This window comes from Lagopus leucura, unplaced genomic scaffold (assembly GCF_019238085.1).
Source record: "Lagopus leucura isolate 7727_CA_CO unplaced genomic scaffold, USGS_WTPT01 Super-Scaffold_100157, whole genome shotgun sequence".
NCBI classification, from domain to species: Eukaryota; Metazoa; Chordata; class Aves; order Galliformes; family Phasianidae; genus Lagopus; species Lagopus leucura.
Window position 1 is genome coordinate 5,631,831 of NW_024962334.1, and position 13,609 is coordinate 5,645,439.

The 13,609-nt window shown below is 40.9% G+C and overlaps 1 protein-coding gene across 2 annotated transcripts in view; it reads right to left on the reverse strand.

Annotated features, from left to right (window-relative positions):
* Positions 1–13,609, reverse strand: part of ELMO1 (engulfment and cell motility 1) — a 290,415-nt gene that overhangs the window by 213,996 nt on the left and 62,810 nt on the right. For both annotated transcript variants that reach the window (XM_042888913.1, XM_042888914.1), the window contains exon 6: positions 6,941–6,991. In XM_042888913.1, coding sequence (XP_042744847.1) covers positions 6,941–6,991 — 51 coding nt within the window. The remainder of the gene's footprint in view (positions 1–6,940; positions 6,992–13,609) is intronic.

Here is a 13,609-nt window from a genome sequence, read left to right on the forward strand (position 1 = left end):
AGGAATCATTGCTGTAACTGCTGCGTAAACAGCCCCTCATCTTCATACACATTAGCAACAGCTTATTAATTGCCAAGTTCCCCCTTCCACTTGTGGGGCAAATCCTGCTTCAACCAAAGCCACCTGAGGAAGGGAACTGCTGCTTCATTTCTAGACTTCCATTGCACATGGATCTGGGAAAAAAGTTAACTTTCTTTCTCACCAAAACTGAGAATATCAGTATAGCAATGCAGGTTAACAGCTCACCTACACTACCAAACACCAGCAGGACCAGCCTTTCAACAGAGATGTGTTAGCCCTGGGTTCTGTGAAGCCAGTGAGAGTTTGCAATTCACAACGCTAAAACCAGAACATAATCTTAAATCTGAGACAGCCTCTGTGTCCTTCACAGAGCACAAAATCTATAGTGCCGTGTTTCTTTGTCACAGATGTGGTTGAGTCCTGCCTTAAGCACATAAAAGAGAACTTACAAATACCATAGACTATATCAGACCAATGCTCAACATTCCATCAGCAAAGTTTCTACACAGCTGTACTTGACACGCATTGAACAAGCTTTACATCCAACAAGCCTTACTCCACTAGAATTGGAAAAGAATCAGCACTGACATAGCAGATCTTGGTCACAGAGGTAAACAAATATTTCTGTCAGCAAAAATACCAGCACGTGTCTCAGTGAAAACATGGCCAAAAGGAGTGCTGGCTATTGTCATTACAAACCCCCGATGGGTGAGAACATTACTACAGTGAATACCACACAATTCTCTCAATTCACCTAGGCCTTGTTGCCATAGCATTCATACATGCTTATGGAATGTACAGTTCATTTATGATTGCATTACAAAATGAAACTCAGATGAAATATGCTTTAACTACTTACCAGGGAGATATTTCAATGATTTACAGCCCATCGGTGGATGGACAGGAGAGCGCAGCTCATTAAAGCAACTGCACAACTAGCTGCCATTTCTCTGCTCTTATTGAAATATCATTCAAGTAAGAACAATAAATAAATACATAAAATCTGCCCAACTGAGAACCACTTTGAGAGAATTAACAGAAACACGTCTGTTCAAGTAAATGAAAGACAGCATTAACCACTCTCCTATTTAGAAAGGCAGGAAGAGAGAAAACTTGTAGAATGTGTGCTGTAGAAGCCCAAGCATTTCAAAAGGTTATCAAGAGGAATAAACTGCATGTCTAGTCCAAAACAACTTGCTCCAAGGACAGCCTGAAAGGTTGCCCTTCGAGAGAAGCAGTGCTTAAAAGGAACAGCTTGATGAGATTGACAGATTAAAAAGAAAACTAATGACCTAAATCCAAGATGTGGCTTGCTTAGAGACTCAAATAGTCACTTGGAGGTTAAGAATCCCAAGATCATCCTAACAAAGGATTCTGTTGAACAAATTATCGCTTCTTTGGCACCGAAGATTTTGTGCATCAAACTTTGAAAGCAAGTTATTATACATATGTACACAGAATATAAAATACAGCAAGCCAAGGCGGAAGGGAAGATGAAGATTCCAAACACAACCACTATCAAATATCAGTGTGCTAGGGAAGAAATCTGGACTCTATTGATTAAAATTCTCTGTAGCTGTTTTACCATTACGTGATCATTCTTCCTCTTTCTTCTCTACAAAAAGAATAATAAAACCAAATACAAGCACTTTCATCTTCTCTGAAGATATTATTCACATTGTTTTCAGCTAGAAAAGGGCATATAGACCATCACTAACTACCAAATGGAGCTTTTTTCTAACCAAACGTGCACTTCTGTGATTTCTTTTGAATCAATACATGTTGAAACTCTGTACTGGTTTCAGCTGCTACCTTCTCCTGGCACATCACTACCACTTCACCTACAAGTGAATATTCACAGGAAGCAATGGAGGAGCAGGTGTTTAAGTAACCATCACTGTATGCAAGCCAGATTCAACAGACTCAGTGAGTCTGACTAGCATTTGATGCTAAGTAGGCAATGAGATCCCATTTTAATTAGTAAAGGCATTAATTTTTAACATCTTTATGCAAATACTCAGCAAGTATAATTTGTGTCTGAAGCACAACTGAAATGCATAGAGTAGTCCTGTGCAACTGCTACATGCTGTTATGAAGGCAGAAACAGAGGAAGAGGGAAATGGCCATGTCTAGAGCAGTGTACTAAATTAAAGATAAAAGCATTAGAGATGCAAAGCCATACATATTATGCAAATATGCCTAAAAGACATTAATGCAATCAGTAGCGACTTATGAATGTTTGAGAAGCAATGTTTGTTTCTTCCCTCCCCCACATATGAAATAATCATTTTTTTCTTACTACTTAAAATATTAATTTGGAAACATGAAAACAAAAGACCAAATATTTATCTACAAAGGGATAAAACCAATTCCACATCTCAAATCTTCCTCTTACATTACGAGCAGATAGATATAAAAGGAGCTCACCTACTTCGACATTCAGTGCTCTTGGTATAGAGTTTAATAATGAATTCATCATCACGTGATAAATATAAGCACCACCACTGATCTTTAAATAATTATGTATTTACCAGACTTAAAGGTCATTAAATCAATTGAGCACAGAGATTAGATCCCCAAACTTCTACTCATTTGAGTATTTAGATGCATAAGTAAAAACTGATTGAAAACCCCTGTGATTCTTTAGTATATATCTGCACAGATCACAGATAGAAGAAAAAAAAGCCCAACACACAACACTCACATCTGTAAAAGCATTCAGGGAGAACATCAGGATGAGGTTGAACGGCTCAACTGAACCCCAACAAGGGAAACAAAGAAAAGTACGTGACAAAAGAATGATTAGGCACTCTAAGTGCCTCATTAGAAGAGGCAACACAATGATTCAACATTAAAGGCATATGGTTTATGAGCAAGCCCTGTTTTCCTAAGTACCCAAGAAGCTACTTTAAAATAAACTGTGATCGAATAAGCAGTTCTGTTTGAAAGCCATTAAAATTTAAATTAAAAAAAAAAAAAAAAAGAGCCGTTTTCTTAGCTTAGTTTTCCCAGTTTTAGCAACCTTTCAAAATGATTAGTTGTAATGGGGAGGATTTGCAGGATCTGATCAAAAGAAACCTACAGCTGCAATAGTAGAAGGTTGGGCTCCTGCTGTGCTGCAGGACAGTGCTGTCCTTTTGGAACAGTCTCATACTCTGAAGCAATTATAGGTCATTTATACATCTAACCATCATCCACTGGAATATGAGTACCAAAAACAGGCAATAGCAATCTGGCATTTCAACTGTCACACACGTTCAAGCACAGTTGTATGAGAAACTTTGGATAAGTCCCTTCAGAAATGCAAATAGATAAACAGGTCACAGAGAACAGCGAAAAAATGCACAAAAGCACAAAGAATTGTTAAGAAAGTTGACAGGAGGGTGAAAATGAATAAGACAGATGATATTGGAAGAAAGATAATATGAGAGAAATTCAATCTGTACTCAAGTTACCTAGGAAACAGAGTGTCTGTGTGTTGAGTGGTTTATAGAGGAAAAAATAGCATTGTTTAGAAAAAACAGCCTTTCAGAGAATCACACAAACTTAGCAAACAGAGCTGCAGAAACAAAGAGGCAGTTCAAATTCCCACCAGGACTGACGACTGATGCTCACAACGTTCTAGCTCACAGAAGTTTAAAATAGACGCATTCTAAATCTCTGAAGGCAAACATTTAGGATGGATTTAGCAGCACACCAGAATGGTGGTTCTGCTCTTGCAATATGAACTGTAATTTTCAGAGAAAAAAGGCTCTGATACATGCACCCAAAATTATCCAAATTTCAGATTAGAAAACACCATCTAACTTCAGATTTGGGGAGCTGGATTTCTAACCCTAACGTTAAGGAAGCCAATCCAAAAATGCTACTGCATCTCTCCTAGATGAAACGGCCTTTTTCCTTGCTTTCTCCTTTTAATCTTCAACAGTACCTGCTCTGGATAGATGAGCAACTCACAACTTGAGACTAATGGCAGCAGAACTCAGAAGATCACATCTCAGCTTTATTGCTCAATTCTCAGTGACTCATGGTATGTAACTGTGAATGGGTATATTTGGACTGTTGGTTCTAATGGGAAAAGACTGCACGGAAATTAAGAACTAGAAAAGCATTTTAACTTCCTGCAGCCTTCAGAACTGGCTGCAACCATTCCTCTCAACTCTCCAAGGAAAAAAATGTCTCAAAAGGTTTGTGAAGTTTGTGAAGGACAAACATTTTTGACCACAATAGCCAGGAAGTAGGCAGCTCAGACCTCTCTGAAATTACACGGGCACATCCCAGGCACTGGATCATCTGCAAAGTGGCTCCTCTTCACTTGCTTTAATCTTTCTTTCCCTCCTTTCTAATTCCCACACCTCCACGACAAGCGCTTTCACTACGACAGCAGGGGAGGAGGAGGAGGTAGTTTCAGCTTTACACTGATGCAGTACCTTAGTATTATCACACGATGAGAAAAATGTTTTTCACTCAGTTCTAGCAGCTAGGAAAACATCCTTCCTGTATTGCAGAAGTATACCTTGCAGGCTGCTCATCACATTATCTCCTCCCACTACTGCTGTTTTCATATAGAGTTTCAGAGGAAAAATGGAAACAGATGGCCTGTTAGCATCTCAGGGTAAAACACAAGCATTGTGTGGGTCAGCGGTCTAAAAACCACAGCTCAGAAGTCTTCAATCTATCTATTTTAGGTACCTCTATGATGACTACTTCAGCAGTACCTTAAAAGCCCTACTCCAGGGCAAGAATACGCAGCACTTTCTCTCTATTTAAAGAATGGAAATGCTCTTTAATCAGTCAAAAATAATCCAGTCTTCAAAACCTCCATCCAAGTTACTGCCGTGATTATGGGAAAAAGTTAAGAAAAACTTAAACAAAACAGAACAGGTTTGAGTATTTTTTGATATATTTGAGTATCTTTTGATATATATTTGAGTATCTTTTGATATATATTTAAGTATCCAGTTTAGGGTTAAAGGTCAGTGCTCACAACTATAAAGTAGACAGGCCTTCTAGAAACACGTAACAGGATGGCAGATTAGGATCTTTGTCACTCACAGCTGCAGGCCTGTGCCAGCATAGTCCATAACTTGGCAGAAAACAGGCAAAAGCCCAATATCCAAAGGAGCCCTTCTTGGCTGAATGAACCTAAGGCAGATTACCAAAGAAACAGGGTCTTATGCAAGGCCCAACCCTTCTGCCCACAGCTATTAGTAGAAAGTGCTATAAATCCCAAATTTGCCTTCTCTTTGAAGGTCATATTTTCAGTTTCACAAACGACCATGAAGACAGACAGCCATGGGCACAGATGAGTCATAGCACAGCCTCTTTTCAGTTCTGCATGGTGCAACTCGCTGTGGATTTTGAGACAGGGAAGGATTCCATGAGTCATCTCATGCTGTCACTCGATGGAGAAGAATGATGCAATACATCTGGACCACTTTGACTCCCCATCAACCACAGCTGTTTTAACTTCTCAGGATGGACAACAGACCGCCCTTTTTCAGTGGAGTGGATATTTGTTCTTACAAGTCCAGAAGTCAGGAACTGGTGCTGGGGCTTTCTGTTATTGAGGAACTTCCACCAGAAGGGGCTTACTCTACAAGTAAGAGGCTTCTCATGTATGAAGTACTGTGGTGACATAAAGAGCAAGAGGCTTTTGAGTCACACACTGACAGAGACACGATCTTAAGCTCCTGCTTGCTCCTGCAGCTATAAAGGCCAGTACTTGACCCATGAAAGGATAATACAGATCTCTTGGTTTCTGTTACAAAGCCACACTTTTGTTGGTTGATACTGCACACTTTTAACTAAAAACTTCAGCAGTATGCATCTATTTTCATATTAGCTTATTTACTTTCCATTTACACACAAACCTGAGTTACAAATTTAATCACCTAAGTCTGAAATAAATTACCAACAAATTAAGCTGACTGGGGAAGAGTGAAAATCTGGTGAAATGTGGTATCTGGAAGACCTGAGAAGTTTGTAGCAATACGTTTCTCTGTTTCTTTACTTTGAGGCTAGGCCCTACTGGCTGAAAAGTGTCTATTATCTCTCTGTGTCTTCTAGATAGACATGATTTCACATCTGATGGCAGTAACTGACCACAGTCTTAACAGATTCAACAGAAGCCAAAGGTTAAACCAACACAGCTCCATCTTGCACGCGTAAATGAGCTGCAGTGCATGGGCACAGACTTTGGCCAAAAGACTGCTTTGAATCTGGAGAAACTACAGTACCACCACAAAGAGGTAAACCATTTTAATGGCACACTGTGTTTGTCAGTAAGGAAATGTGACTGCTGCTGCCAGAGAAATACATCTTCTGGAACTAAAAGATGCTTTCAGCATGCGGCAACAGTATTGCTCAACACAGCACGAAAACAGGCCACCACAGGGCAACCAGTAACTCTGCTATGATTTTTGAGGAGCTGTATAGGAGGTGGCATTGAAAAAAATAAAGCAAAACCAGTAATATCTCAACATTACAGTTGCTGATCACTCAATAAAAACCCAGACAGCAGGAAAGCTCTGACCTGTGCTGCCAAAAGAGCTCTCCAGATTCAACCCATAAGCCTTTCTCTTGGCTCTGAGCTCTTGGGCAGGACAAGAGAACTTGAGTAAGGATGCAGTACCAGCAGGGAAGCAGACATGAAAGCTGTTCTCAATGGGAGAGAAGTGAGAGACAAAAAAACCCACTCAATTGTGTCAACCCTATCACAAAATTTCACTTACAAACACTGCCCCTGCCCCCTCAATTAAAAAAAGATCAGCACGAGTCATGTAGCGACCACACAATCACCATTCCATGCAGGGGGATATAGTGTGCCTAAAGCTTGAAAATACACAAGGTAGTTCACAGTGATTGTACTAATCAAATCTTTACTTTGAGGGGAGAGAGGAACAGAATGGTAACTCACTGGAGATGTTGTTAATCGAAGGATTGCTCCGTTTTTTATCTCATTGCGATTCTGAAAGAGAAAGAAAAGAGTTCCCTTTAAGACATACAAAAAGATTAAATGCTCATTGAACAAAATGTCTTATTAAAACAGCAACAGTATTTTCCCTTGTTTGCATGCAAAAGCTTTCCTCTTTGACACGTGAGCTAACGTGTATGCAGTACTTTCCCTATTATAGCTTCAAGAAATTGGTAGCTTTAACAAATCCGAACTCTTTTGAGAATTATTTCATATTTTTCGAAGTTTAGCTTCCACTGGCAACTCCTAAATATTTATTTGAAGTATACTGTGCACAGTGCCTGGCTCTGATATCGTGCTACATAGCTGAAGAGTTCGTAAGTTTGCTGAAACCTGTCATTAAACATCTGCAGGACGTAAGTTTTATCCCACTGGCTCTCTATTTTCTATAACAAGAACATGCTGACCTAAACCACTGGAACCAACCGCTGAGCTCTGCCACCACGACTTTGCATTCTCCCTCCAAATAAAGAAAGCCCTGCTGTTAGCAGTAACTAAAGTTCAACCGTGCTGTAAGTCATTCTCCTAACCCTGCTGGCAGAAAGAAGGGGTATTACACATTTTATTTTGGTTAAGCTCATATGAGATGTCCAATTAAACTAAAGCTGAGGGTAGATCAAAAAGTTACCATGGCATAAGCTACAGGGTACACTTACAGTGTCCTCACAGCTTTGTGGGCAATGCTTGTGTGCATGGTGTGGTTAGCACAGGGGAGCCTGCTCCTCTTGGAGCAAGCTGCCTCTTGTACTCACAAGACACCAGTGCACAGTAGTGAGAACTGCGAGTGCTCTAATGGCACTGACCACATCTGCAAGAGCAGTGCATACTCACGGCTGCATTTATGGTTCCTCTGATACCCTGAGTCGTCAAAGGAATCTGAGGAATCCCTTACAGATTAAGAGAGAAAGGCTAATTTTGCTCTAGACACTTTGTTGCAGGTTTTCTGCAGTCTGATGTTTAGCCAAACAAATTAAGACGTATTTCTTCTCAGGCAGTTTCCCCCAGTTTCATTTCATTCTCTCATCTCTCAGTCAGATGCATTTCAAATCCAAAAAGCTAAAAACAGGACAAATCTTGCTTGAAACCAGGAAAAGTAGTCCCAAAATAAAACTCCAGCACATTGTCTCTTTCTTGGAATGTAAGTCCTCTGTGGGATTGGTTCTAGTTACCCGCAGGATCACCGTCCACCCACACCACTTCTTCACTCTAAATGAAGTGCTTAAAGTGTCAGACAACACAGCGGGTACAAGGGAGACGTTTTTTATGGCATCTTTGCTTACATATGCAGCTAACTCATCTCAGCAGTCTCCTCCTGATAGTGTCATCACCTTCCTGCCAGAGCAGCCCCAGGCATGCCAGCCAGATTCTACTCCTCAGAGAGTTAAAAAAGGCTAAAGACACAACAGAGATAACACTAACAAAGTGCCAAATTTGCTCCTCCAGTAGTAAAAACAGTATCAGATCCAGCTATACTTCTCCTCACACCTTAGGAATCTCTATGAAGTGGCAAGGCTGCATTTGTGTGGCTGAATCTCAATGAGTGCTGAAACAAGCTCACTTTTCAAACATTTGCGGCAGCCTGAAGTGTTACCACTTCCTGATCTGTGCAACTGAATAAAAATAATCGCTTCAGGACTGACAGCCAGTGTCAACTACCTCTGCCTCCATCAGCAGCTTAGGCTAAACCTCCAGAGCTCAGCTGGGCTGGATCATGTGCATATGCATGTATGGAGTCACATCAGTTTCACTTGGATGAAGGCAAGCTTAGTGGACAAGGAAAAGGCTGTGGACTTCAGCAAGGCGTTTGATACTGTTTCCCAAAGCATTCTCCTGAAGAAACTGTTCATGGCTTGGGTAGATGGACTGTAAAAAACCAGCTGCATGGCCAAGCTGAAAAAGGTTGCTATCAATGGAGGTTAATCCAGTTGGCAGATCAGCACTGGTGGTGTTCTCCAAGGCTCCGTACTGGAATCAGATCTATGAGGAGCAGCTGAGGGAACTGAGGCAGTCTGGAAAAGAGTCTCAGGGGAGGCCTCATCACTCTCCACAGGTACCTGACAAGAGGCTGCAGTGAAGACGCGTCCATCTCTTTTCCCACGTGACAAGTGATAGGACACCAGGCAGTGACATCTAGTTGCAGCATTGGAGGTTTAGATTGGATGTCAGGAAGACATTTTTCTTCATGGAAAGGGTGAGCAGGCATTTGAACAGGCTGCCCAGGGAGGCGGTGAGTCCCCTGGAGATGTTTAAGAGATGTGTGGACACTGCACTTTGGGACATGGTTCAGTGGTGAATTGATAAGATTTCATAGTGTTAATGGTAGGACTTGATGACCTTGATTCTATTAGTCCACTAGTACTATTTCGACAGCATTGAAGCTAAGTAACTAGACCGTTCTTAAATATAAATAAAGAGCATTGACACAAACTTTTTTTTTTTTTAAGCAGCAGAATTTTAAGCACAGTTTCTCCTGTTTCCTGCTCTAATTAACATGAACTATCAAATGAGCTACACCAACGAGCTTGTGGTGTAACAAATTAAGCCACAACAATCATCTGTGTAAACACTCTTAGCCCTTTGCAAACACAAGATGCTGGGCTTTGTGTGAGGAGGCAATCGCTGTGATATCAGGAGACCTGAGGACCTCACTGAGTGGTTTACCATCATAAAATGGAGTGAGGGAGTTCCCCCACGAGTCTCCCTTGGCTACCTCACACCAGCTCTGGTGCTGGGCAGGTCTGCTCACAGGTCAGTCTCATCACCTCATTAAGAGGCAGAGAACAGTCTTGGAAAGAAAGAATGGGTAATAAACAGAAATAAGCTCTGCAAGGGCTCAGCACCAGCACTAACACAAGAAAGTTGGTGATAACACATATTTGGGAGAAATGAAAGAGTTGTGGGGGGAAAGAGGGGAAAGAACAAGGGAAACATGGGGAAGAAATTACACCTTCCCTTTCAGGTAGAAGCAAGCTGTCAACCACAACCTGAATTACACTGTTTTACCATCACTTCAGTCTGAAAGCATGCTTGACACTTTGTTCGCCTACAGTTTTGTCACAAGCTGAAAGCCTAACCCATAAAAAGTTGTGCTCAACCTAAAACACTCTGTCCACTCAAGCACACAGGTTAAAAAACAAACCTCTAATTCCATCAGAGCACTTCTTTTGGATAGACTGATTCTGCAACTAACCTAGCAAGTGAAAAAGTTCCTGTTAAAAATATCCTCTCTCTCTGCAGTCAGAAGAATTTTAAAACAAGAGTAAAAAGGGAAACTGATATCTTGGCTAAAGTTCAGATACCGCATACAGACAAACAAGAGAAAACTATCCTCTAGTGACTGGATGTCAGCAGGTTCTACATAAAATAGCAAAGGAATAATAGCACACGCAGTATTTAAAGGCATCCCTGAACATTTTATTTGGGGCCTGTTTATTTACCAAGCTCAATCTGAGACACCAAAGGTTTCAGACTCAAAACTGCAGGTCAGAGCCAACAGCCCACAAAGAGCAAAGACATTTCTCAAATCATGTCTCGCTCACAGCAAAGTACTGATGAGTCTTTCCTGTCCTACACTGTAAACTCAGTCACTGTTGCCACAAGAGATAGCCAGCTTTTCTACAATTCCTCATTTAGACAAAGGCTTAAGGAATACTGCTCAAGTTTTTTTTTTTACCAGAAAGTTTCCAAAGCATCAAGTTCCTAAAGCAGCCAGCTAGCCAAAAAATGCAAAGGGTTTGTTGTTCCCCAATCGAAAATCCAATTTTGTTTATCCATACTAACTAATGACTTAAGCATCTACCAGGAAACAGCCTTTAAGTGTACAATTAAGCCAAGAGGATTTCCTACATGAACTGTGTGATGCAGTATTCAGCGTGCCAGCTAATTTCAATCGCAACATTTATACACGGTTAATCTGCTTAGCATTAGGGACAGCATCCTGCAGATTGCCTTTCTGCAATAACAGAACGTCATTCCAGCTCAGCAGCCCAGCTTTGGCAATTGCACTCATATGCACTGCTGCTATTCAGGACAGGGTGCACCACCACCTGCAGGGTTCGGGGGCAGCTCTTCCAAGGTACTTCTGATCTCTCTGCTTCCCACTTGTACGTAAACTTTGCAGACATGGTTCATGCTGTTTATATGTATTTAGAAAGCTTATTCCTGTTACTTATTCCTGCCCTTGAGGAAACTGTGACAAGAAAACACATTTCTTATAAACACTGCCTCGGACTAAGACAACAGTCATGCTGTGGATACAAATGAGCCCCACCTGCAATAATACACCTAGCAAAAGTCTACACTCATAAGAATGTAACTGAATACTTGGCATTTCCAAGCACCATAGCCCTACACAATGCTTTCCAAGCTGAGTTTTAAACACCCAAATAAACAACATGAACTACAAAACTACAAGAGTAGAGGATACCCAGAATTTTAGCTTTGTATTCTCTTCTTAAGAACTTCTAACTTTCAAGTCCACCAGCTGAAGCAACACAAATCTAAATCATCTTCCACCAGATTCTGCCGCTTCTCAGAATGTTGCCTTTATTGTACCACAGTCAGAGTTTGCTCAAAACTTACACAAGAGGCTTGCATGTAAACAGTAGGGTTAACAGAACATTAGGAGTCCTCCAGGCCCCGGGGAGGGATGAAGGTATGTATGTTTGTTTTCAAAAAATGCTACCAAAACAATTATGCCATTTCTGGAGACATACTTCAGAAAAAAATATCATTCAATACTGAAGTTTATTTTGCCATGTGTTCGTCTCATAATAACCTGCTATAGCCAGCAAAATATCTCATAATTCAACTCACTACTGTTGGTTGGAGTTGTATGTTTTCTTAACATATTTGAGGAAAACCTACAAGCATTGGTTCCTGTGCTTATAGCTTGCTCAGCACTATTTTTTACGCTTGACCAGTCTTATTCGCAGGCATCTCTAACCAGGCTAATGAATAACTGCCAAGAAATACAAAATTCTTTACTTAGTTACATCACTATGAAGTTGATTCTTCCCTATTTTCACACTGCTATTATTTTACTATACCTTCCTCCAAATTGACACAACAAAAAATTAGAGCTATGAAATACACTTGGTGCTAGAGTTAGCAACTCCGTAACATCGTCATCAAGATGAGTATGGCCAAGCAGTAAGGATGGACAAAATGATAACTAACTGCCATTTTTGACCACCCATAATGACTACCATTAAGTTACAACTCAGGACAAGACAGGTCTCTCTTAAAGGACTGACTCAGCATGCTGCAGCAGCCAGTTAATGCCAGGCACCATCAGCAGTGCTCTTTTAAACCAACCAGAGAGCATCAATTCGACATAAGAACTTACAGTTGTAAGTGTGGTTCCTTAACTCTGCTTAATCTTGGCCCTGAAGCACAGCCTGCCTCCTCTAGATTTGTTTGTGTGTCTGCACTGCCCACCACGTGCTCTGTGTCTGAGAGAGACCCTTTTTAGTTTAAACTTGGTCTCTAAGAATAAAGGAGCTGGATCACTGCAGCTGTTCAGCTTACAGCACAGGCTCAGAAACGGTTATTTTGTCAGATCTGAAGGTGTGATAAACAGCAACACAGGGGACTGGAAGAGTGTGGAGCTGGGGAAGAATGCTGTCAGTGCTGACTCTGCTGCTAAGGTAAGGATGTGGTAAAACTGCATCAGAGCAACTACTAGGAATAAAATACTAACTTGCTGCCAGCTTTGTGACAAGCATCAGGATATGCTCAGCATAAGACACTGGTATCATACTTTCAAATTAAATTAACATATTCTTAAAATATTGAATTAAATTTTACTCGTTGACAACTTATTGACTGTAAACCATTTTTATTCAGTTGTTATTTAAGTTGGATTTTTTGTTTGTCGTAAAAATGCCTTCTGATACCTTTCAAGATTCCCCTGCAATTTCAATCTTCTTTCCTGCCACCTCTGTCTCCTTATATGCTCACTGCATGAAACGGAGGAGAGCAGACACTAAGACACCTCCAATTATTTTGAGAGACTTCTGTGCTGTTCTGCAAAGGGACCTGCCTCCACCTTGCTCTCGCTGTCATCGTTCAGCTCCTTGCTCCACTTACACACGGAACATCCTTCTAACCCTCATCTTCCCCAAGCTGAGAAGCAGCCTGGAGCCACGGGTGCTTGTCCTTTCTCAAAGGTGGTTTTGCTCGTGACTGAATTTTTGCTGACTACAACTTGTAGTTGTATATTCATGTGAAATTCCATCATGCCACTAAAGGCTCCTTGTGTGGGAGTATGTGCAAATAGCAGGACAAGAAGTGAATCATTTGTAGAGTTGAGTGCTTTTGAAGGCTTTTTCATTCACATTTTCAGCGTTTTAACTTGTTTTCATTGGTCAACTGAATTTCAGCAAGTTGGAAGACTGAATAAAGAAGGTATCTGATGCACTGATAAGAATGGAAAGTAGCACAAAAGCAGGGAATTAGAGAAATGTATTCAGTGGCCTGCTTCTTTTATCCACCCTTCTGCATTACTCATGAAAATATACTCATCAGTAACGATACATAAATGGCAGATTTCAGTCCGGATTTGAACTGTGTCAATGTCCAGCATTTGCTTTTCTCTACCATCAGTGTGAC